The sequence below is a fragment of the Electrona antarctica genome, assembly GCF_951216825.1.
Source record: "Electrona antarctica genome assembly, chromosome: 3".
Lineage (NCBI taxonomy): Eukaryota > Metazoa > Chordata > Actinopteri > Myctophiformes > Myctophidae > Electrona > Electrona antarctica.
In genome coordinates this window covers 4935702-4962585 of record NC_136808.1, presented here as the reverse complement: position 1 = coordinate 4962585, position 26884 = coordinate 4935702, and the positions used below count along the sequence as shown (strand labels likewise).

Genomic DNA, 26884 nt, shown 5'->3' with positions numbered 1-26884 from the left:
CAGTAACTCAATATTAATAGTGTTCGTAATAGATAACAGCAGCGCAATTTGAAATGTGCATCCTATGGCCAGAAACATAATGAAGTCTGTGTGTTTTGACTGGATTGCTGAATTCCTACAATGCCCATAATGCTTCAGTGCACTACCCCTCCTTGTGGAGAGGGAGGAGGCTGCATGGAGGTGTGACTTTGTAGTCCAGGAAGGCCATGAACATGGCTTCATAACTAAACTATCCAATAAACCATATTACACACATACAAACCCCAAGAAAGTGTTCCTTGTGTTCTAAACGTCATTAAAATAAGCTCTGCTTGCAAAAGTGGTAAAGTGGCCCCTAGGAATACAAAACTAATAGAAAACTGAGTTGTTGGTCCTAGACATTAGACATCTGCACTGGATCTCTGAATGAGTGATTGTGTGAACGAATGAATGAATATAAATGCACAGTGAATATATGAATGAATAATATTGTATCATGTACACTGTACAGTATATCAGCAACGGCCAACGGATACAATATGTTTATTATCAGTCACATTTCTGGTAAAAATAAAATAACCTAAAAACCTAGTTTGTTTTGATAAGAACATGATCAGAGGCAGTTACCAAAATTGACACTTTAAGGTAGTGTGTAGACCTTTTCACGCACATTCTGACGGGTCCCAGTTTGTTTCCTATCGCTACCAAGTCCAAACTCTTCCCTATAAATGCAATTGCACTGACAGGATCTATTGTTTCTTCAACAGAGAATAATGACTTACAGTAAAACCCTGTTTTTGAGTTATAACTATACTTCTGGTGAGGTATAATATGTAATATGACACAATCTTACGAGCTTTGATTCTTATTCAGTGCCTCACCTCTAATGAAAGATTGTGTAAACCCTTCATGCCTTTGTGCCCTTCTACTATACAGCTGGTTTTCCATTATTCAATGCAGATTTGACAGTATTATGTCAATTATAATGCATATCTGCACTACATCTGACTGTGAGAGGGGAGGTAGTCGGCCTACGTGTGTCGTGCGTCAAGCTCAATTCAACACACATCATATAGGTAACTCATAAAAACAACATGGGACAATCATCCAGGGGCTGCTATGAGATTTAAAAAAGAAAAGAACAAAAGAACAATAACAAGTTAAGGTTGAAATCTGTTTCGGGTCTAACATATGGAGAAGAATCATTGACGTAGACGTAGATGACCAACCTCGTACTTAGAAACACACTTTAAGCTTAAACAAGTGAGTTTACAGATATTAACATCATCATTTCATGCCCCGATATGTTTTTAACATTTCACTTGAAATAACACGTTATATAAATTGTATTGTATGTTCATCATAAGTTGATACAATGTATTGTACAGTACATCCAGTGCCAGTGTCATTGTGTTATAGGTGTGCCAACAGTGTATCAAGGCACCTCCAGTGAATGTTATGCTGTAGACAGCTGCCTTCACAGAAACAGGAACTTTTCAGGCTTTAATTACTTCAAATTATCCTCCAGCCAAACCTAGGGAGTCCATTTTTGGCATTCCCACTGGAACATAATTGCTACGATGAAGAATTGCACATTGTATAATTTAGGTCATTTCAGACAGAGTGCACATTATTATATCACCACCCTGATGTCCTGCTTCTCTTCGTGAGATATGAATGAGGTCAGGTCGTGTCAGCTTTATGAAAGCATAAACCTGACACGACTCTACGAGCCCCTGACAACATTCAGTCAGTCTGAGCCATAAATGGCCTTTGACATCTTTAAACATGTAGGTCCAGTGGTCGCAGTGTATCTACAGGTAAAGGGCCCCCTTCCCTTGTCGCTTCTCTGGGTGTTTCCTCTCCCCTCTGTCCTCGTTCCAGTCTTTCAGCCCCTCGGGTAAGGAAATGTCTTCCTCCACGTCTCCTATTTCAATAAATTCCTCATATGTGGACTTCTCTTCGAAGGGACGAGGCCCGAGCAGAACCAGCAGGTCACCTTTGTCTAAAACCTCTTTCTCTAGTAGACACTTTCCGACCTGCAACAGCAGAGGTGAAATGATGAATAAAAACGTATTTGAGTGAATAAAATGTTATTGTCAACTATCTGTATGTTTATTTTTTTTCATGCATGTAGATTTTCTTTATTTTGTACCAGTTTTTCTCCCCAATTTAATCCCTTTTATGCCAAGTGATTCCTCCCCACACACACATTTCTCTGTGTTGTCACTGCTGCTGTATCCCACTAATTCACCTGTGAGGAGCCTCCATCCTACAGGTGGCGCCGCAGCCTGTAGGGAATACGTGCAGTGACAAATATCACCCTCACCGCTTGTCTTCGCTCCCCCGAACATGGGCCAATTGTTGCGAACGCAGTGAGCACTAACTATGAAACCTAGCAGAACATGTCTGTCTGTGTGTGTGTGTGTCTGTCTGTGTGTCCCGCTGTAACACCACCCGCCCGCCACCAGAGGGCGCAGCTGTATCACACACAAAACACACACACACACACACACACACAAACTTAAAAAGAAAAAACTTAAAAAGAAAAAACTTAAAAAGAAAAAACTTAAAAAGAAAAAACGTACAAAAAAAAATAACTTAAAAAAACACTTAAAAAAAAGAAAAAAAAGAGAACTTAAAAAAAACCTTAAAAAAGTACGTAATTTATTCTAATTGTTGTTATTGCAATTTACGAGCTGCGTTCGCTTCCCGCGTTCGCGCGTCTTACTTGTGTTCATACTACTGCACCACCCGAGAGCAGATGAATACAGACGTATATTTATACATAGAGTACATGTATATATTTATATATCATTTAATTTTTTTGCCCCATTTCCCCTTTTCCTCTCATCCTTAGGGCCCTATCTTGAGCCACCCCTTACCCCTTACCCCTAAACTTATTTGCCCCTTTTCTTTTTTTTACTATTTTCAAAACCATTTTAACCCATTTAACCCATTCTGGACGGGAAAGTATGTTATACTTTAGCTATTGAGTCTGGCAGTGTGCCGCGGGTTCGACTCCCGATCCCGACGGCCTTTACTGCATGTCTTCCCCCCCATCTCTCTCCCCATTTCCTGTCAGCCTACTGTCTGTCCCTTCATAAAAAAAGTATAAAATAAAGGCGAAAGCCACAAAAAAAACATTAAAAAAAAAAGTTTGCTCTGAAATAATTTATATTCAAAGATGTGCGCCACATTTTCGCGATTTTTCAAAAAATAGGAGACCTACGAGCTCGTAGTGCGACACTCGGTGCCGCGCTACGAGCTTGTAGATCTGCTATTTTTCAACAGCTAAGGAATAACATAATGCTTAAAACACCTCCCGAGTTTGTTCCCTTCTCTCTACTTTCTAGATCTGTCATGAGTGATCTCTCACCTTCTCCACCATGTCCTTCTTGCTCGTGATGAGTTGACGTGTTCGGTGGATGGCAGCGTCTATGAGCGAGCGCACCTCCTGGTCTATGAGCTCGGCGGTGGGTTCACTGAAGGGCTTCTCTGTCACCATGTCGCCCTGCTGCGGCAGGTCGAAGGACATCTGGCCTACAGCCTCGCTCATTCCAAACTGCACCACCTGGAAATGGAGCTACGATTTAGTCCCGAGGCAGTGTTGTTTTCGTCGACTAAACCTAAGACGAAAAATGTTCGTCGGCTACCTTTTTTCGCTGAGGAAAACTAAATGGAAACTAAATTAACTAAGCTATGATGAGTAAAACTAAAACTAAATATATGGACAATTTCGTCAACAAATAAAAACTAGACTAAAATGTTAGAAATGGACTAGTGGACAAGAGATCCAGTATAAATAAAAGACAAGTCATTTTACACTTGCATTTTGCATGCACAGCGCGACGCGTTGTGAGCTTATAGAACGGCTATTTTCAGCAAGTGTAAAATCAGTCATTACGACAGCATCAAGGCCCGATAAAATACATTTTAGTCGACTAAAACTAGACTAAAACACTAAAACATTCCAGGTGACTAAAATGTGACTAAAACTAAATGAAGTTTCATTCCAAAGACTAGGACTAGACTAAAATAGAAATGTGCTGCCAAAAACAACACTGGTCCGAGGTCGTGAAGGGAAATAATGACAGAAAACTCCCATATCTGCTGCAGGGCGAAGTACAAAAATGTGCAAACACAAGATTTGTGAGCTGCTGTGATAGGAGAAAGACATCAAATGGAACACAACCACTCTAAAGACTCATTGTGTGTATTCCTGCACCATCTGCCTTGAGTGATCTTGGCACATACTGTAGAAATTGATTTATTGAAGACTCTGACTTTCAAATACATTTTGTTTTGATTGTATTGCTGTATTGTTGTATTGTGCCTTTTGCTTTGGCAATGTAAACGTATGTTTTCTCATGCCAATAAAGCCCTTTGAATTGAATTGAATTGAATATAGGACTGGTACATTTAAAGCAGTGAAAAAACATAAAATAATTGATTGATAAAGACAAAAAGCAGATGGCCTGTTCAGCTAAAGGCCTATTCATAGTCATGTGTTGTAGTTTTCGGTGGTCACCTCTTCACCGAAGACTGTGACTATGTGCATCCCGTTTTATTTAACCCATTTAGACCTGAGGCCGATTCTAAAAAAATGTCTTCTAAATAGACAATATTCTGAAAAACCTATGTTTCTGTGTCAGTCGTTCTCACACAATTTCATGTCAAGGACTCCCAAAAAATATATGTAATTGGCCGCCGACCCCCATCTGAAAATATGTTGTTCCAGTGACCTCCCAGAAGCAAAGAATTGAGTTAAAAACGTTCAAAGATTTGCGCTACATTTTCACGATTTTTCAAAAAATAGCAGATCTGTACGAGCTTGTAGATCTGCTATTTCTTTTTTAAAACACCTGCCGTGGATCCTGTGAAGTGGCGTACCTGTGCGTAGGCAGACTGTGTGACCTTCCGGAGGTCGTCCTGTGCTGCGGTGGTAACTCGGCCTAAGAAGACCTGCTCTGCCACGCGGCCTCCCAGCATCACGCACATCCTGTCAAACAGCTGCTCCTGGGTGAACAGGTACTGCTCCGTGGGAAGATGCTGAGTGTAGCCCAGCCCCTTCCCTCTGGGAATGATCGACACCTAGAGATCGGACACAGATCAGCCATCATGCCACCGGTCGATGTAGTGAAAGATTGAAGATAAGAATGAGAGTGTGCACGAGGAAGGTTGGAAACTGTGCGTTTGTGAGTGTCAAAATAATGTATTTGACACACACACAGTGACCCCATGAATCCTTCTTCCAACTTCTCTAACCCATTTTGACCTGAGATCAGATTCTAAAAATGTCTTCTACATCCTGACAGTTTTCTGTAAAAGCTATGTTTCTATGTCAGTCGTTCTTCGATTTTTCAAAAATAGCAGACCTACAAGCTCGTAGCTTGTAGATCTGCTATTTTTCAATAGTTAAAGCATAACATAATGCTAACACCAAAAGGGGTTCCCGCCCAAAATGAGCTAAACGTGTTGAGGAGGACAATATGGACGTATATATATAAAAAGGATCCCACAAACCATATGTCTCGATTGAATTGAATACAGGGCTTGATTCCACAATGGAAACAAGCCCGCGTGGCTTTTTTGGGTTATCCATTTAGCATTCATTTGTATAACTGTACCAATGTACGTTTTTTTTGCAAACTGTTAACACGTATTCAATCAATCGATGCATCTGGATAAGGTGGAGAAAAAGTTGACTAGTTGCCAAGTTTACTAGTCGACTAGTTGTTTAACCACCTATTATGTAAAAAATAAATAAATAAATATTGTTTTTTGGGGGGGGGGAAATAAATATTTGTACATTTAAAAACTGTGTACATTGGTGACTATAACTATAATCTACCTGATCTTGAGGCCTACAAAATCGGGAATAAAATAAATAAATAAATAAATAAACTTTTATTTTCTTCTTATCAACTAGTCAACTAGTACCAGCAAGGTCGACTAGTGGATCATGCAGTCTGCCTACGCACAGGTACGCCACTTCACAGGATCCAGTCTATGTAGTAGGGCATTAAGACTAGTTGCTTAATGCCCTACTACATAGACTGCAGGAGCCAAGAAACAACAGAAGGAAGGAGGAAGCACCTTCAGTAAGGGGTCTGTATGCTCTAGGAACCAGCCCACCACAGCATGTTACGTACCTTCAGTAAGGGGTCTGTATGCTCTAGGAACCAGCCCACCACAGCATGTTACGTACCTTCAGTAAGGGGTCTGTATGCTCTAGGAACCAGCCCACCACAGCATGTTACGTACCTTCAGTAACGGGTCTGCATGCTCTAGGAACCAGCCCACCACAGCATGCCCTGCCTCGTGGTACGCCACAGTGGTCCTCTCCACAGCCTGCAGTACCTGGGTCTTTTTCTCCACACCTGCAGGCGTCGAGGATTCGTTAACAGACAGACGTTGACCACGCATGTGTGTATACTGTACTGTATGCAGTGTTGTTTTTGGCAGCAACTTTCAATTTTAGTCTCTTGAATAGCTTTCATTTCGTTTTAGTGTTATAGTCTAGTTTTAGTCGACTACACATGGAACCAAATGGACCCTTACAGGTCTGTAACTCTGAGGCCCTCAGTTATCAACACGGCGTACGCCAAAATATGGGTGCACGCCGGAATTACCGCAATTTTCGGCATTTAACATTTCCGCAAAACCTTGAACTTGAACATGCGCCAGGAGTCAGGACATAAATCACGTCAGGTCGGGAGCTGTCGTAGGCTTTAATTGTCCTCAGCTGTTTTTCTGTCGTAGAAAAGCGGAGCAGCATTGTTTGAACTGTTGACAGGCTGTCACAGGCATCTAAACATATGTTCGTAAAATGTATAAAACTAATAATACATGTGACAAAAATATATTTTGTAAAGGCATGTCATATGAAATTGGTAGGATATTTCCAAGTGTGCAAGCAATTAAAATCGCGCAATTAAAAACAATGTTGCAAGTTAGATGCTTAAGCCATTTAAACAGTGTTTTGCATGAGCGCATACCGGTAGCAGGGAGCTCTAAAAATGGGACCCAGTGCCTCCCTGCTTGACACTCAGCATCAAGGGTTGGATTGGCCGTAAGTCCCTGCGACATACTAGCGTCATGTCCAGGGGGTGTACTTGTACATCAAGCTGCCTCACGCTACAGAAACAGGAGATAGGCTCCTGCCCTATGGGCCTCATGGCTCGGCCAGGCTACTTTACAACTAACAGTGACACAGTGACAGTTGCTTGCAAGTATGTGCGTGCGTGCGTGCGTGCGTGTGTGGACATGACAGCCAGACAAGCGAGGCGAGAGGGAAACAGTGTAGGGTAGGCCTACAGCTATTATTTAATTCATGCAGGTGTTCGTTCTTTATTTATTTAAGATACAACACACCAGTTGGGGGGGGGGGGGGGGGGGGGGGGTGAGGCGGGCAGCAAGGCAAGCGGGGGGAAACTTTTTTATTGGCTTTTTCCATCATGGTCGTATTGCAGTTGTTCATGTCGCAAAGACGGGGGGGGGGGGGGGCTTGATTTCATAGGGCTCGAATTTGGGGCAGATTTTACACTCAATTGATAAATGAGGGCCTGAGAGTATACAAATGGAACCAATTGGACCCTTACAGGTCTGTAAATCTGAGAGTATACAAATGGAACCAATTGGACCCTTACAGGTCTGTAAATCTGAGAGTATACAAATGGAACCAATTGGACCCTTACAGGTCTGTAACTCTGAGAGTATACAAAAGACCCTTAAGGTCCTTCATTGCAGACTGACGTGTTTTTCAAACAAATGGTGAAAGAAATGTCGGGAAATTGCTGAAAAACACAACCAGTCTGCAAGGACCTATATATACTGGTGCATTTGTATACACTCAAGTTATGCGGGTCCTTGAAATGAAGATGTTTGAATACCACTGGATTAGATTGGCGTACTGTCCCATTTGTCCCATTTTGGGCAGGAACCCCTTTTGGTGTTAGCATTATGCTTTAGCTATTGAAAAATAGCAGATCTACAAGCTCATAGCGCGCCACCGAGTGGCGCGCTACGAGCTTGTAGGTCTGCTATTTTTTTTTAATCGAAGAACGACTGACATAGAAACATAGCTTTTTCAGAAAACTGTCAGGATGTAGAAGACATTTTTAGAATCTGATCTCAGGTCAAAATGGGTTAACTCACCACAGATAACCCTCTCGATGGCCTGTTCAAAGTGCTTAGTGCTGATCCACTGGTTGAGGTGCCGCGCTGCGATGAGAGCTGCCTCGTTACACACGTTAGCGATGTCGGCTCCTGGGACACAAAAAGGAGAGATCATAACTGTAAAATAATAATAATAATATATTCAGTTATGTAGCAAGGCAAGACAAAAACTATTTTATGAGCACTACAGATTGACCCAGCAGGACCCGCTCCACTACTCTGCCCAGCTGTAAATAACAAACATAATTTCATGTTGGTGATTATATAAAAAGGTATTATCATATTAATGTATCATTGTTAAGTTCACTCTGTATATCCACGGGCATAATAGCATGATGATGCCATTACAAAACATGGGCTACATGGAAGAAATTAACTGCTAGAAGGTCCTAAATTAACTTAATTAAGTTCATCTCTGTCTCATGTTATTCTTTCTTAAGTATAGAGATCGACTACTATACAATCAAATAAATCTGTATTCAAGATAATTTCAGATTACAGAGAGGGAGGGAAATACTAAATTAACTGTTAAAGGACCACTTCACCACTTTTCAACCTATCTTCATATAATAGGTCCTCACTAATAATCATGAAAAAATGGCACGATTTCTTTCTACTCAGTCTGTGTCTCATAGGACGGCTGTGGGCAGTTTAGAAACCGTCTTCCAGTGACATCATCATTAGGCAGATTTTTTTTTACAAAAATATTTATATTTTCATTATCGTGAGAACGATGGCTTCCATTTTCGCATTGCAACTTTTCAGGACTAGAAAGCCTGCAGTTTCTATTAGATTGTATTCCCCATCGATGATGTCACTGGAAGACGGTTTCTGAACTGCCCACAGCCCTCCTATGAGACACAGACCGAGTAGAAAAAAAATTGCACCATTTTTTCATGATTATTAGTGAGGACCTATTATATGAAGATAGGTTGAAAAGTGGTGAAGTGGTCCTTTAACTACATTAACACATTTCGCGGGGGCGAGTTGGTAAAGGGGCGAGTCGTCTGGTATTCAACTATACACATTACACATGCAATTATTCCAATGAGCTCACCAGTAAAACCTGGAGTTAGTGCAGCTAACTTTTTAGCCAGAACCTCTTCCTCTATACTGGGGTCCAGTTTGAGAGGTCTTAAGTGCACCTTAAAGATGGATGCCCTGCCCTTTATGTCAGGTGGCCCTGCATGGTGGAAGAGAACAACACATCATGAAAACGACCCAATCCCATGACACACAACTCTACCTCCCCTCCACAACCATCGCCCACCCCTCCCACACCTCCTGCCTGACCCACGTCAAAACATGGATGCAAACAGTGTTGTTTTTGGCAGCACATTTCTATTTTAGTTTTAGTCATAGTCTCTTGAATAGTTTTCACTTAGTTTTAGTCACATTTTAGTCACCTGGAATGTGTTGGTTTAGTTTTAGTCGACTAAATGTCATGAGATTTTAGTCGACTAAATCTACAGGTGATTTAGTCGACTAAAATGTATTTATTTTTTACACTTGCTGAAAATAGCCGATCTAAAAGCTCACGTTGTTAAAGTGTAAAATGACTTATACTGGATCTCTTGTCCACTAGTCCCTTCCTAACATTTTAGTCTAGTTTTTATTTGTTGACGAAATTGTCAGTATATTTAGTCATAGTTTTAGCCATCATAGCTTAGTTTTCATTTAGTTTACATTTAGTTTTCGACAGTGAAAAAAGGTAGTCGACGAAAAAAAATTGTCTTAGTTTTACTCGACGAAATCAACACTGGATGGAACCAATCTTTATAAAACTCAACTGTAATAAATCCGAATGATCATTGTCCGAGACTCCCTCATCCGCTCCACTCATGACTTCTCCCTCAATACTGATGGCTCCAGTCAGTGTCACCGTCTCCACCTTGATGTCACCCTGGACCCCACCCTCTTAGACCAATCCCCAGACGGGAAAAAACCCTTCAGAAAATGACCCTGTAGGCATTCTTGCAGAAAAGTACTCAATGTGTTGTTTCTATATGATTTTTATGTGCTGAATCCATTTCTGGCGTATGCCGAGTGATACGAGTCACCGTTTAGTCAGAAATTGAGTAATTACCATAATTAACCAATTTAGGCCTGACGTCGAAATAAATAAAAAGTCTTCTGAAAGAATATATATTCAAAGGTTTGTGCCACATTTTCATGAATTTTAAAAAATAGCAGACCTACAAGCTTGCCACTCGGTGGCGCGCTATGAGCTTGTAGATCTGCTATTTTTCAATAGCTAAGTATAACATAATGCTTAGTTAAAACACCAAAACGGGTTCCCGTCCAGAATGGGTTAATCACTATAAAAACTGGAAATGGCTATAATTCTGAAAAATAATTGTACATAACGTGTTGTTGTTCATAGAGTGTGATCTATCTCCATTCTGTAGCAATAATGATAAAGAGCAGCAGGGTCTGGAGGAGACTGAGCAGGCATGGACAGACAGATCATCTACGTCACTCACAAAGATCAAAAGGATGCACTTCAAACACACACACGCACCCCTAAGTACAAACATGAAGAGTTGGACAACAGCGCTGAATGTAACAGACACATACGGTAGCTATTAATTATGGGTCAGCGTGCACAAAATATATGACGCTGATGCAGTGTTGTTTTTGGAAGCAAATTTAGATTTTAGATTTAGTCATAGTCTCTTGAATAGTTTTTATTTAGTTTTAGTCACATTCTAGTCACCTGGAATGTTTTAGTGTTAGTCTAGTTTTAGTCGACTAAATGTGATAAGATTTTAGTCGACTAAATCTACAGTTGATTTAGTCGACTAAAATGTATTTTGGCAGGCCTTGATATTGTCGTAATGACTGATTTTACACTTGCTGAATATAGCCGATCTACAAGCTCGACGCGTTGTGAGCTTGTAGATCTGCTATTTTCAGCATGCAACCACTTGTACAATTACTTATACTGGATCTCTTGTCCACTATAGTCCCTTATATTAGCAACAGACAGACAGACACAATCTCCTGCAGGCAGAGTTAACAATAGAGGCCTATACTGCAGAAGAGGCCAGGTGTGTAGTGTGTACCTAGGTAGATATGTCGGTCAAAGCGCCCAGGCCTCATCAGCGCTGGGTCCAGAATGTCAGGTCGGTTGGTGCCAGCCAAAACGATCACGTTAGTGTTGGGTCTGAACCCTGCAAAGAGAAGAGTGTCACCAACTGTCAAAATACCAAATACCAAATACGTAAAAATCAATAATTTGATGATGAAACACTGACTTATGCCACATCACACTATTCAAATATCCAAATCCCTAGTCTCATATCACAGTACCAATATGACATTGATATATTGCCCAGCCCTAATGTTAGGAAGGGACATACAGTATTACTGAATACGGCATGTCAACAGGTGATTCATATCATAACCGTACGGCATGTCAACAGGTGATTCATATCATAACCGTACGGCATGTCAACAGGTGATTCATATCATAACCGTACGGCATGTCAACAGGTGATTCATATCATAACCGTACGGCATGTCAACAGGTGATTCATATCATAACCGTACGGCATGTCAACAGGTGATTCATATCATAACCGTACGGCATGTCAACAGGTGATTAATATTATCATAACCGTACGGCATGTCAACAGGTGATTCATATCATAACCGTACGGAATGTCAACGGGTGATTCATATCGTAACCGTACGGCATGTCAACAGGTGATTCATATCATAACCGTACGGCATGTCAACAGGTGATTCATATCATAACCGTACGGCATGTCAAACAGGTGATTCATATCATAACCGTACGGCATGTCAACAGGTGATTCATATCATAACCGTACGGCATGTCAACAGGTGATTCATATCATAACCGCACGGAATGTCAACAGGTGATTCATATCATAACCGTACGGCATGTCAACAGGTGATTCATATCATAACCGTACGGAATGTCAACAGGTGATTCATATCATAACCGTACGGCATGTCAACAGGTGATTCATATCATAACCGCACGGCATGTCAACAGGTGATTCATATCATAACCGTACGGCATGTCAACAGGTGATTCATATCATAACCGTACGGCATGTCAACAGGTGATTCATATTAGCATAACCGTACGGCATGTCAACAGGTGATTCATATTATCATAACCGTACGGCATGTCAACAGGTGATTCATATTATCATAACCGTACGGCATGTCAACAGGTGATTCATATCATAACCGTACGGCATGTCAACAGGTGATTCATATCATAACCGTACGGCATGTCAACAGGTGATTCATATTATCATAACCGTACGGCATGTCAACAGGTGATTCATATCATAACCGTACCATCCATTTCCACCAGCAGCTGGTTGAGTGTGTTGTCCTGCTCACTCTGGTCCCCAACGCTACCCTTGCCTCTCTTCCTTCCCACAGCATCGATCTCGTCAATGAACAGGATGCAGGGGGCATTCTTTCTAGCCATGGCGAACGTATCCCTTATCTGAAATAGGGCACAGGGGAAAATAAATCAATTGAGCCGATTGGACATCATTTTTGCCTTGCCAGGAGACTTGCAGAACTTTTGTCCAAGCTTTTTGGGATCAATTTGTGAGATCTGGCATCACAGTAGAACTAACAGAATGGCATGGCATGGCATGGCTCCCCCATATCTCACAAGTATGACCGTACCCTACAAACCCTCCCGCGCACTCAGATCAGCCAACGCAGGGAAGCTGGAGGTACCTTCACTAAAAACGCCGGGACAACGCTCCACACGTCCCAAACTCTTCTCCCTTCTGGCTCCAAAACAATGGAATGCACTTCCCATCACAGTCAGAACTGCAGCCTCACTCCCAATCTTCCGCCGTAGTCTGAAAACCCATCTCTTCAGACTCCACCATGGCCCGTAGCACTTGCCCTAGCCTAGCCCCTTAGATAGCACTTTATGTAGACTTAGATAGTATTTTAAACAGACTTATAGCTTGTTACGTAGACAGCACTAGAATTGCATTTTATGTAGTCATAGCACTTTATAGTACACATGTATAATATATAATATAGTATGTATAGTTTACATAGATAATCCACTGTTACGTTCTTAGTTTACGCATGATTCATGATAACTACTTTTTATATATGTGATGTATGCCATTCTTTTGTTATTGCTTAATGTAAATTGCTCTGGATTAAGAGCGTCTGCTAAATGCCTAAATTGTAAATTGTAGAACCAGAATTATCACTGGCCAGTTGCCAGAGAGAAACAAGTACCTATCAATATCATAATGAAGTCACACACAGTACACATGCTCAGTGCTCACAACGTCAAATCAAGATCCATGCTCTAAGAATGAACGTATTCAGTCATTTGGAGGACCAAATGATTGAATGCGTTTCATTCACAGGGCTCAGCACTGCAACCAAATACTGACCCTGGCTGGACCCACGCCAACAAACATCTCCTGAAACTCTGACCCATTGACAGTGATGAAGGGGACATCAGCTTCTCCTGCTGTTGCCTTAGCCAGTAGCGTCTTCCCGGTCCCTGGCGGGCCGGACAGCACTGCACCCTGGAGACATCATGGACATGTGTTAAACTTTACAAGGTCCTGAGAAAAGAGCATGTTATAGCTATTATAGGCTTTCAAATGCAGCCGGACAGGGTGTTCGAATCCCTTTTTGCTGCGTGTCACTCCCCATTTCCTGTCAGTCTACTGTCCTATAAATAAAGGCATAAAATCCACAAAACAAATCTAAAAAAATTATATATATATTATATATATATATTTTTTTTAAGAACAATACATGTACACATACCTTAGGAATCTTGGCTCCCAGGTCGTGGTACTGGTGAGGGTTTTTCAGGAAGTTAATAAATTCCAGGATCTCCAGTTTGGCTTCCTCACAGCCCGCGACATCCTTGAAGCGCACGCCGCCATTGTCTTTGACTATCCTGGCTTTGGATTCACTCATGCTGAAGGGATTTAGCCGACTCTTGCCTCCGCCACCGCCACCGCCGCCGCCGCGTGACATTGGTCCTTGTCGCATGGCAAAAATCAGAAAGCCAACCAGTAGCAGGGTAGGGAGAACAGTGAGCAGAAATGTCCTGTAAAGAAAACAGAAATGTTTCACGAGACTGACACCAGTGTTGTTTTTGGCAGCAATTTTGATTTTAATTTTAGTCGTAGTCTCTTGAATAGTTTTCATTTAGTTTTAGTCACATTTTAGTCACCTGGAATGTTTTAGTGTTAAGTCTAGTTTTAGTCGACTAAATGTCATAAGATTTTAGTCGACTAAATCTAGAGTTGATTTAGTCGACTAAAATGTATTTTGGCGGGCCTTGATGCCGTCGTAATGGCTGATTTTACACTAGCTGAAAATAGCCGATCTACAAGCTCTGTGCTGCGACGCGTTGTGAGCTTGTAGATCGGCTATTTTCAGCATGCAACCAAGTGTAACATGACCCTTCCTAGCATTTTAGTCTAGTTTTTAGCTGTTGACGAAATTTAGTCTTCAGAGCTTAGTTTTTATTTAGTTTCCATATAGTTTTCGTCAGTGAAAAAAGGTAGTTGACGAACATTTTTCGTCTTAGTTTTAGTCGACGAAAACAACACTGACTGACACCACATGTCTCCTGAGCATAGACAGCTAAAGTCGCTCCAAAATGTCTGTTCTAGCTTAGATTGAATCACCCTCCCTCCCTCGCTCACCCATCGATCTCGCTGCAGTAGTAGACAGGTATTCTCTGTGTGGAGTCCAAACCCATGTCCTGTTGAGCCATTTCCAGTTTATGCTCAAAGGAGTTCACGCTGCCAATGTTGAACCACAAGTAATTCTGAAACGTAGACACATCATACACACCTTATTTGTTTTGTTAATTTAAATAAAAGTGTTGTGACTTATCATAATCACAAGGCATCCATTTCGCCATTACATCATATACATGTATACTTCATACTCCGAGGCTATGACATTCCAGCAAAATGGTCATTGTGTGAATATGGTCTATATGACAAGTGAACGCATACTGTATGTTGATGTGTGGGTATAGTAGTAGGTTGGAGAGGTTTATTGTCGACGGTATAAGGCAGAGCGCAGGAGTCTATCACTGTTTGGCAATGTGCTATAGACCCCTAGACTGGGGTCCACCTATGCATTCTATGGCATAGGCAGCTCCCGGCAGGATCCGCCGGGAGAATCTAAACGCAGCTGCGCGACATGAGACTAATTCATTAGAGCGACAGATAGAGAGAGGAGTGTGTGTGTGTACGTGTGTATGTCAATTTAACAAAGGTGCAGACGATCAGAAATCAGCAGAGAGTGATCGACATTTGCGCTACTGTATGCAAGTGGACTCGGCCCCAGCCTTTTTTTTTCCTACCTGGAAATAAAAACGTCTGGGTATCCGAGGCTAATAGACCCCTGGGAGATGGGTTGAGCTAGACCCGGGATCGACCCCATAACCTTGTGGTCGAGAGGCGAGTGCTCTACCGACTGAGCTACACGGACACAGATGTCATGCTGTGGGTATATTTGTGAATAACAAAAAAAAAACATAATTTCTTGCTTTACTGCTTACCACTTGTGATGAATTCACATCTTGGGAAGGAATCACTTTGACGTACTGTTTGTTGACCACCTCCAGGTGATCCACCTGTGCGCAGAGCACAACATAGTGTACAGGTCATGACCGTTTCAACCACAAAGCAAGGAATTACAGGTAAAGGAAGCGAGTGCCGAATGGCCTTCGTGTTTGAGTAAATGGTGACGCCCCACTGTACCCCCAAGTACAGTTTTAGACTGTGACTTGAGCCACGAGAGACATTTTGACTTTAGTTTTAGTCATAGTCTCTTGAATAGTTTTAATTTAGTATTAGTCACATTTTTTAGTCACCTGGAATGTTTTAGTGTCTAGTTTTAGTCGACTAAATGTCATAAGATTTTAGTGGACTAAATCTACAGTTAATTTAGTCGATTAAAATGTATTTTGGCGGGCCTTGATGCTGTCGTAATGACTTCTTTTTACTAATCGTAAAATGACTTATACTGGATCTCTTGTCCACTAGTCCCTTCCTAACATTTTAGTCTAGTTTTTATTTTTTGACGCAATTGTCAGTATATTTAGTCTTAGTTTTAGTCATCATAGCTTAGTTTTTATTTAGTTTCCATTTAGTTTTCGTCAGTGGAAAAAGGTAGTGTCGACGAACATTTTTCGTCTTAGTTTTAGTCGACGAAAACAACACTGACTGCCACTCCAAGTGGCTAGTATACTGGCCTATCACAGGCACAAGCGCGTCCCTGCACAAGTGTACTGGCCAATCACAGCGTGTCCTTATACTCAAAACGCGAAGGCCATTCGGCACTCACGTAAAGGAAACACTACGTTTGTAGTTTCTCTCACCAGTCCTTTAGCCATGTAGTGATGGACATAGTCGGTCCAGGTGATCTCTTGTCCTGTTTCCCGCAAGTAGAAGTACAGAAAGGCGGTGGCCATGCCTCCCGCAAGACAGGCTACATTACGCATAGTGCTTTCATCCCACGGACAATCATCCTGAAAGGGAGATAGTTCTAAAGTTATAAAGAGACAGTTATATATTATCATACTATAATTAAGCCAATGTCTGTCTAAATGAATGTGTGTCAGAAAAAACGCCGTAGCTCCTCACTGCCTGCACCAATCGCTCCCACTTTTCACACAGGCATTGACCATAATAATATGGAGGTCTTAACGAAGCCCTTTTTCCAATTTAACAAATTATAAATGAATAATTAATTTATTAGTGAATTAAAAACGCACCCAGGGCGCAGTACCCCCAGCGGCCACAAGGGGGGGTGGGGGGGGCAATATCTCACAACGGGTAAGGGCTAGTATATATAAAGGTCGCAAGAGGATTTTAAACTGCCGGGACAAAATGTCAGGAGTGATTGACTGGACATTTAGTATTAAAAACGGCCACATCCTTTTTAATGCACAAAAGACCAAGCATATTGTACATTTAACAATGTACAATATGTGACCAGATTTGACTGAGGGGCTGCCATCGTGCAGCCTTCAGCTTTTCAACAGAGGAGAAAAACAGATTTTTTTTATCCAGAATGAGTTAATCCATTTTGGCCTGACCTCGAAATTTTAAAAATGTCTTCTAAATCCTCCAGTTTTCTGAAATAAATATTTTCACGATTTTTCAAAAATAGCAGACCTAGAAGCTCATAGCGCGCCACTCGGTGGCGCGCTATGAGCTTGTAGATCTGCTATTTTTCAATAGCTAAACTATAACATAATGTTTAAAACACTCTTCACAGTCACTCACTCACAGTCACAGCATTATATATATGTTTTGATTAAAAACTATTTGAGCATGAAGGATTATAGACAGTCATGTCTTAAAATCACGCATTTTGTCATGTGTGCGTAATAATGATTCATGATTAGATCATTCGTTTATTAAAACCCGAGAGTAAATTCTCCTTGTAGAGCTTTTCAATTCAAGTGGTAACATTTTATGGGACGGGACTGTGTATTCCATGTGTCCATCTTTGTGATTAGCACCATGGTTTCACGTGCACGCAACACGACCTTGCAGTGACACGAGCAATGGACAGCTGTTGTGAGGTCTGTTTTTGGCGTCTGCATCTCTGTTGAGTGCTTCATCTTCAAATGCACGTGCATTGTTATTGTTGAATTATCACGGCACTCCATCTTTAAAGTGTGTCTGTCGTGTACGTGTTTGCGTACGTGTGTCCGTGCATGTCTGTGTGAGTGAGTGAGAGAGAGTGTGCGCACTTCATTTGTTTATTTATTTTACCGCCCAGGATGTCCGGAGGGAATTATATTTTCCGGTATCTGTCATTTTTTTAAATGGCCAAAACCGGTAATTCTACAGGCCCAGACCTTTGGACAGCTATAAAAAGTGGGGAGAGATTGACCAGACCATGAAGACTTCGTCTTATATTTTAGTAAATATCTTTCCTGTCGTTTAGATTGCATGACAGGTCAACCAATCATGCAGTTACTGTGTGTGACTCTTCACCATTAACATCAGAGGAAATGGAAAGTTAAATTAAATTGATTATTGACAATCAATGTATCATGCAGAACGTAACATTGGAAAGTTGCTTTTCAAACACTACATCAGAGTATCATATCAATGAACAGCCGTGGATTGGAACATTTTGATTAGACATCAAAGAATAGAAGGACAAATCTTTGTATCAAGTAGACCACAGGCACCCAACAGACATGAATGCTGTTGTATAAGTTGTCACATTGGCTGGAATATGGGGTATAAATTAAATTAGGGACAAATTTGGACCATAGCGGGTAAATGTTTCATATTTTCATAATGATCCAGAATGGTGCCAAATGAGTAGTTAACCCATTTTGGGCGGGAACCCCTTTTGGTGTTTTAAACATTGTTATAATTTAGCTATTAAAAAATAGCAGATCTACAAGCTCATAGCGCGCCACCGAGTGGCGCGCTACGAGCTTGTAGGTCTGCTATTTTTGAAAAATCGTGAAAATATTTATTTCAGAAAACTGGAGGATTTAGAAGATTTTTTTTTAAATTTTGAGGTCAGGCCTGAATGGCTTAAAATTAATAGATTCCAGCAAAATTAAAAACTACCAAGGCATTTGGCATTCTGTTATTTTCTGATAGCAGTCACTGTACTCAATAACAGGCCGGTGTTCTGCCTCTGTTTGTTTACACTGTTGTTATGTAAGTGGAATAAATGATTCCCTCTTCAGCGTGAATCAGGATCAACACCCTGTCAGCGTGTACATTCAAACCAAAGATCCTTTGTGAGATAAATACCCGGCGGTCAGGGTTTATTTTGAGGCCCACAATCTGGTCAGGGTTTTATTTTGAGGACCAACCAGTACATTTTCCCCAACGTTCACCTCACTGTACATTATCCCTTACTTAAATGGTTTTTTTTTTGTGGCTTTCGCCTTTATTTTATATATTTTATGGAGGGACAGACAGTAGGCTGACAGGAAATGGGGAGAGAGACCTGGGAGGGGGTGAGATGCAGTGAAGGCCGTCGGGATCGGGAGTCGAACCCGCGGCACACTGCCAGACTGGATTACCAGCCATGGTGCCTGGACCACTGAGCCATGGCCCAGGCCCATTATCCCTTACTTAGCTGTGATTATTCACTCTCCACTTCACAATTTCTCATGATACAACTCACTGAATACAATTACTATAGTGTGGTTGCCCTGTTAGGGCAGTATATATACTTGAAAAAAGACCAATACCGGTCGAAACGTTGTGGGCTCCATTTTCGTCACCGCTAAACCCCTTATCCATAAACTTCTTTGCCTTTTTTTTTACTATTTTGCAAAACATTTTTGAATAGTTAAAATGGCCAGTCTACAAGCTCACAACGTGTCAATGTAGATTGGCTATAGTTAAACTATTCAAAAATGTTTTTTAAAATAGTAAAAAAAAGGCAAAGAAGTTTAGGGATAAGGGCTTTAGCGGTGACGAAAATGGAGCCCTGTATGTCCTGCCTGCTGTGATTGTGAATGAATACTTGGAGCATTACAAAAGTGAGTTGCGAGCCTTTGCCTTTCTTCATGATATCTGTTAGTTTAAAGGAGCCTTCAGTGATTTGGGTGATTTGGTAAACCACCCAGTCCGCCCGGTAACAAAATGTGCACATGCACACGCTCTACAGTGGGGGGAAGTGCAACAGCATGTGCACCAAGGCCCGCCCCCACACATGATTGGAGGAAGGCCCCTCTCATCCTGATTGGATGAAGGCTTTGCCACCCGCCACCAAAACTGAAACTAGGGTTTTTTGACCCCAGGGGCTCACTGGGGACAGGGAGGAACTCCTTATATGGTCAGCACACTCTATAGTAGGGCGAATTATCAAAATAAAAAGAAAAAATAAGTGATATTTGAATGAAGCGAAATCACTGAATATACCTTCAACAGTTTGGCTCAGCACCAAGATCGGAGGATTGATTCTGCCCTGTTAGGGCAACCACACTAATAATTTAGAAAAACGTTGTCCGGTCTACACCTTAAATCGTGTCCACCAGTCTGACTCTTCCTCATTTCCTCCTCCTCCTCCTCTTCTGTCTTCTTCTTTATTTGCACCGTTACCTTTCTGATGTTCTGGCTCTTGAGTGTTTTCATCTATACATTAACAATATAGGGGGGGAAAGAAATACTATTTAGCTAATAGAGCTAAAGGCCCCCACCTTCACTTAACCCATTTAGGCCTGACGTCCAAATTTATAAAATGTCTTCTAAATCCTGACAGTTTTCTGTCAGGATTTGCGCCACATTTTCACGATTAAAAAAAAAAATAGCAGACCTACAAGCTCGTAGCGCGCCACTCGGTGGCGCGCTATGAACTTGTAGATCTGCTATTTTTCAATAGCTAAATTATAACATAATGTTTAAAACACCAAAAGGGGTTCCCGCCCAAAATGGGTTAATGCGGCCCGCATGTTAATATCAGAATACTGATATAGTATTGATTTCAGCTGTTACAATTCCAAACCCGCTTTAATTACTTCATGACCATGTATTAAATGACTAGTACTTAATGACTTAGTATTAAAATGTTATTGTCTTTTTGTGTCCAATGTAGTTAAGTTAACAGTTCATAAAGTTAACATAACTATAACTAAATGCATTTGAAATTCAATAAGGTTACTTTTCAAAAATAGCAAAAAGAATATTCAGGTTTTCAATTCAAATATAGCAAAAATATTTTTGCTACCTATGACAGTAATATGCAATATGACCCTCTGGAGTGAGTGTGGAAATATATTGGATCTCGCCATCGTCAAAGTTGCCCAGCCCTGCTGTAGAACATATTGCTGTTGTTGATGAAGACTCACCTTTATCTTCAGTTGATTTGCTGGCGCTGGGTCTCTCTTCACTCTTTGGATAAAACCTCTCAAATCCTATATGGACATTCATTGGCACAAGAAAGGACAATTAAAACCACAGTACCACAACTAATGTTAAAGGTACAACATGCAGTGTAGTTGCATATTATGTGTATTTACCTTTTGGTGGTTTGCTGGAGCTAAGTAATCGAGCAAGTGTGAAATTACATTTATTTAATCCAGTTAGCCTCCTCTGGATTAAGGCAGAGTTCTGAAATAGAGGGACGGTAAATAAATTAGTATAACTTGCTGAACTTTAGAGAACAGCTCTGAAATTACAACGAAGAATTAGATCAAACCATATTGTAACAAAATGTGCAATGTTGGGCTTATAATGCTATATGATCATGTATACCAGACATGTAGTGTAACACACTTACACATCCAATCACACTGTATCACAAGCCCCCAAATCGATTGATTGATTTGATTGATGAATTGTACATTTCAAGCACAACTCAATACAATACATGGTCGGATGTCAACCAGAATCTATAGTCTCTCGAGACATACTGTTGACTCGCAAATTCAAAGGAAAAGAGGGCGAGCTGTTTTTCTTTTTTTGCTGATGGGTTCTCAGATTGACCAGAATCACATCCTTTGGTTTAGTTTGTTAGTTAGGATTTCAAATGTTCAACTTGCCTACAGAATCAACGAGACAACTTGACTGCATACAGTATCTGGTGTCTATAGTCTATTGTGTCTATAGCTTTGTCCCCATCTTTACTTTTTTATTTGTGAAAATGTACAGTGTATTCAGTACATTAATCTCACCAAGACAAATTCCTTAGATGTGCAGATTCTGATGTGATTCTACAAAGATTGCACTCGTGCAGTATAGTGCATATACCTCCATCACCAGTGCAGTATAGTGCAGTATAGTGCTGCATATACCTCCATCAACAGTGCAGTATAGTGCAGTATAGTGCATATACCTCCATCAACAGTGCAGTATAGTGCAGTATAGTGCATATACCTCCATCACCAGTGCAGTATAGTGCATATACCTCCATCACCAGTGCAGTATAGTGCAGTATAGTGCATATACCTCCATCACCAGTGCAGTATAGTGCAGTATAGTGCATATACCTCCATCACCAGTGCAGTATAGTGCAGTATAGTGCATATACCTCCATCAACAGTGCAGTATAGTGCAGTATAGTGCATATACCTCCATCACCAGTGCAGTATAGTGCATATACCTCCATCACCAGTGCAGTATAGTGCATATACCTCCATCACCAGTGCAGTATAGTGCATATACCTCCATCACCAGTGCAGTATAGTGCATATACCTCCATCACCAGTGCAGTATAGTGCATATACCTCCATCACCAGTGCAGTATAGTGCATATACCTCCATCACCAGTGCAGTATAGTGCATATACCTCCATCACCAGTGCAGTATAGTGCATATACCTCCATCACCAGTGCAGTATAGTGCATATACCTCCATCACCAGTGCAGTATAGTGCAGTATAGTGCTGCATATACCTCCATCACCAGTGCAGTATAGTGCATATACCTCCATCACCAGTGCAGTATAGTGCAGTATAGTGCATATACCTCCATCAACAGTGCAGTATAGTGCAGTATAGTGCATATACCTCCATCACCAGTGCAGTATAGTGCATATACCTCCATCATCAGTGCAGTATAGTGCATATACCTCCATCATCAGTGCAGTATAGTGCAGTATAGTGCATATACCTCCATCACCAGTGCAGTATAGTGCAGTATAGTGCATATACCTCCATCACCAGTGCAGTATAGTGCATATACCTCCATCACCAGTGCAGTATAGTGCATATACCTCCATCACCAGTGCAGTATAGTGCATATACCTCCATCATCAGTGCAGTATAGTGCAGTATAGTGCATATACCTCCATCATCAGTGCAGTATAGTGCAGTATAGTGCTGCATATACCTCCATCACCAGTGCAGTATAGTGCATATACCTCCATCACCAGTGCAGTATAGTGCAGTATAGTGCATATACCTCCATCACCAGTGCAGTATAGTGCATATACCTCCATCACCAGTGCAGTATAGTGCAGTATAGTGCATATACCTCCATCACCAGTGCAGTATAGTGCATATACCTCCATCACCAGTGCAGTATAGTGCAGTATAGTGCATATACCTCCATCACCAGTGCAGTATAGTGCATATACCTCCATCACCAGTGCAGTATAGTGCATATACCTCCATCACCAGTGCAGTATAGTGCAGTATAGTGCATATACCTCCATCACCAGTGCAGTATAGTGCATATACCTCCATCACCAGTGCAGTATAGTGCATATACCTCCATCATCAGTGCAGTATAGTGCAGTATAGTGCATATACCTCCATCACCAGTGCAGTATAGTGCATATACCTCCATCACCAGTGCAGTATAGTGCATATACCTCCATCATCAGTGCAGTATAGTGCAGTATAGTGCATATACCTCCATCACCAGTGCAGTATAGTGCATATACCTCCATCACCAGTGCAGTATAGTGCAGTATAGTGCATATACCTCCATCACCAGTGCAGTATAGTGCATATACCTCCATCACCAGTGCAGTATAGTGCATATACCTCCATCACCAGTGCAGTATAGTGCATATACCTCCATCACCAGTGCAGTATAGTGCATATACCTCCATCACCACTATATGCCTGAGATGTGCAAATCATTTTCCCCTTGATTATGACCATGACCTTTGACCCTTCAACCAGAGTTACTCATCTCTTCAAGGCATTCCCACCAAAGTCTCATGAACATCCGGCACATCCGGCCTCAAGTTATTTTGCTTAGACAGAAACATAAACAAACTGAATGGCTTGAAAACACAACCTCTGTCCAACTCTGTTGATGGAGGTAATGATTACAGAGAATAACACTTACATTAAAAAAATATATGAAAAGACTGTTTTGGCACACCTTGACATTTTGCATAATATAGGCTATTAGAAACATTGTGATTTCTTTCAGCAAAACTAAAACATGCTTGCATGCATACAAAACATTTTACACTTAAATTTGCTATAAATTAGTTATTTTGCAAAAAAAAAAAAAAAAAAAAGGCAAGAGCATAAAGACAGACGTACAAAGAGAAAAGAGGGGAGAAAACAAGTCAAGACAGCTGTGGCAGCCTATAAATAGGAATACCTTTGAGAAATCAGAAACATCCAGCTCATATTATAATCCAATGACTTGATCAAATAACTTATCAAGATATAATAATTTAAAATGGCTTCATTGTCATTAAAGGCTTGATTAAATATAAAGCGATAATGGTATTAGTACAAACAATGAAATGTTACAAGAATTATTGAGCCCCCCCCCCTTCGTTCTTTCCATGCTGCTTGGAGGGCTGTTGACACTGTGACACAGACAGAGACACACCCCCTCAGATAAAATCTCACGAAATTACAGAAGATGACCCAAATTGACCTGTGTCTGTAAATACGTGTAATTATATAATTTCCCCCGACTATGCTCAACTAACGCGCGTGTGACATATACACGAAATAATTGCATTTATACTGTCATTTTCCCTCTCCTATATGTAACGTGGTAGAACATTGTGTACTTGTTTTGAACTGCTATTACACGTGGGGTCTTACACTTAATGCAACAGTATTTAAAAAATATATTTGAAAGTAGTTGTACAAAATGTGAAATGTTGCATTCATAACTTTTTGGAAAGATATGCCAATAATTATGTAATAGATAGAAGAACAAAGCAATGAGACCCTCACCGATGATAGTGCTCCACTGTGGCGACTCTGGCCAGAAGTTGCTGCTTTTGTAGAGAATTCTCTTCCCAGCGCCAGCACTCGGTTCCGAAAGGGCAGGACGCTCACTGAAATAAGCCCCATCATGCGACCCGATGTTCAGCCTTCTGTCTGCAGAAGGATCCTCTGCAACAACCCAACAAGCGGTATTGGAAGTATAGCCCACTCCAATACTGTCTGTGAGTGACACCAAATCTCGGGCAACTCGCGAGAATTGGAGCAGCTGTATCGGTACACAATGTACAGCGAGCGACTGTAGGTGGCGTTTGGTTATCCCTTCATTCATAGAGATAGAATGATGCTGCGGAGATCTAGTAGCCTGCCCTGGTGGTTCCAGACAGTCTGATTCGCTGCGTTCCCTCTGTCACGGCAGGCTGGAACTCAGGCTAGAGGGATGGTTCCCAAACTTTTTCATGTCAAGTATACCCCCATTTGAAAAGATATGCCAGGGACCCCCATGCGAGAAGATTTTTGTTTAATTTCAAGGACCCCCAGTTTGACATGCATTGGTCTACACAGACCCACATTTAATGGCATTTCTATCTCCGGGACCCCCAATTTATATTGTAAAATCAATGTTAATTTAACTCTGAGAGTGTACAAATGGAACCAAACGGACCCGTTAGGGTTCGTTTGGTTCCATTTGTACACTCTCTGACTTACAGACCCAAGGGTCCACTTGGTTACAATTAACTATCATTTAGCTGCATGGGGACCCCCTGGAACTCCCTCAGGGACCCCTGGGGGTCCCCGGACCCCACTTTGGGTACCACTGGGCTAGAGATCTATAGAGAAGTTCCCTCTCAAAGTGTGGCCCGGGACCCCCAGTGGTCCTTGATGGCCCGGGACCCCCAGTGGTCCTTGATGGTTTCCAGGGGGTCAAAGTCCCCCATTTAATCATTTTTAATGAAGGAATGTCACAGGATAAGGTAAACGGTCAATAGAAACTATTACATAGAAATTATGTTTTTCAATTATTTTTTTATTTCAAATAAACCCTTCTAGTTTTCTGGAAAAACAAAATCACAAGAAAACCAACCCAGGGGTCCCAGAGATGTTCTCAAACATCTCCCCATGTTAGAGATGTTTGAGAACCAAAGTATAATCTCTCAGTTTCTCATATAGGAGTTTTTCTTCTACACTGATTTTTTTGTGTGTGTTGGTGTCAGTGTCATGTAATCCCATGAAATGGCCAAAGCTAATGTCTCATAAATCATTGAATCAAAGTGACAGAGCCTGTGTGTAGTCTGTGGGAGGAGCTGGCTGTCATTAGTGCAGAACATGCTGTGTGCATCAGTGATTTTCAAACGTTTTGTGCCCCAGACACAAGTAAAATCACCTGTATGCATGTATAGCCTACAGTATGCAGAAAATACAGCCATATCAAAACTCACAACACATCACGATGTAACATCATGTGAGCTTAAGATATTTATTTCCTTTTTTTTGTGGTAAAATGCATACAAATAAATATCTCCTAGATCAGTGGTTCCCAAAGGGGGGTCCTTGAGGTAGTTCCAGGGGGTCCTGACTCCCCATGCAGCTAAATGATAGTTTGTAACCAAATGGACCCTTATGGGTCTGTAACTCAGAGTGTAGAAATGGAACCAAACGGACCCCATTTGTACACTCTCAGGGTTAAATTAACATTGATTTTACAATATAAATTGGGGGTCCAAGAGATAGAAATGCCATTAAATGGGGGGGTCCGTAGACTAATGCATGTCAAAATGGGGGTCGTTGAAATCACTGCTATAAAGATCTTCTCTTATGGGGGTCCCTGGAATATCTTTTCAAATGGGGGTCCATGGGCTAATTAGTGTCAATTTGGGGGTCCTTGACATGACAACGTTTGGGAACCACGGTCCTATAGATGACAAGCCTAAATTAGGGAGGCCGGGTTAAAAGTGCCCTTTGGAGTAGAGAATTTGACTCGAGTGTGCACAAAGTATAGTGATATTGTATAGGCTATAACAAAAAAAAACAGGAACGCACCCAGGGTGCTGGCCCGGTTCCGGCGAGCCGCCCCGCG

At 41.3% G+C, this 26884-nt stretch overlaps 1 protein-coding gene across 1 annotated transcript; it reads right to left on the bottom strand.

Annotated features, from left to right (window-relative positions):
* Nucleotides 1–1386: 1386 nt before the first annotated feature.
* LOC306920628 (mitochondrial inner membrane m-AAA protease component AFG3L1-like) lies at nucleotides 1387–24936 on the bottom strand (the record flags this gene model as incomplete). Its single annotated transcript, XM_079497437.1, has 17 exons — nucleotides 1387–2018; nucleotides 3359–3553; nucleotides 4873–5073; nucleotides 6247–6362; nucleotides 8140–8250; nucleotides 9218–9343; nucleotides 11226–11333; nucleotides 12499–12652; nucleotides 13581–13718; nucleotides 13966–14254; nucleotides 14859–14983; nucleotides 15728–15802; nucleotides 16550–16699; nucleotides 20182–20297; nucleotides 21011–21076; nucleotides 21182–21272; nucleotides 24817–24936. 17 exons carry the CDS (start codon nucleotides 24934–24936, stop codon nucleotides 1794–1796), a joined length of 2406 nt encoding a protein of 801 aa, XP_079353563.1. The 3' UTR covers nucleotides 1387–1793.
* Nucleotides 24937–26884: the final 1948 nt, after the last annotated feature.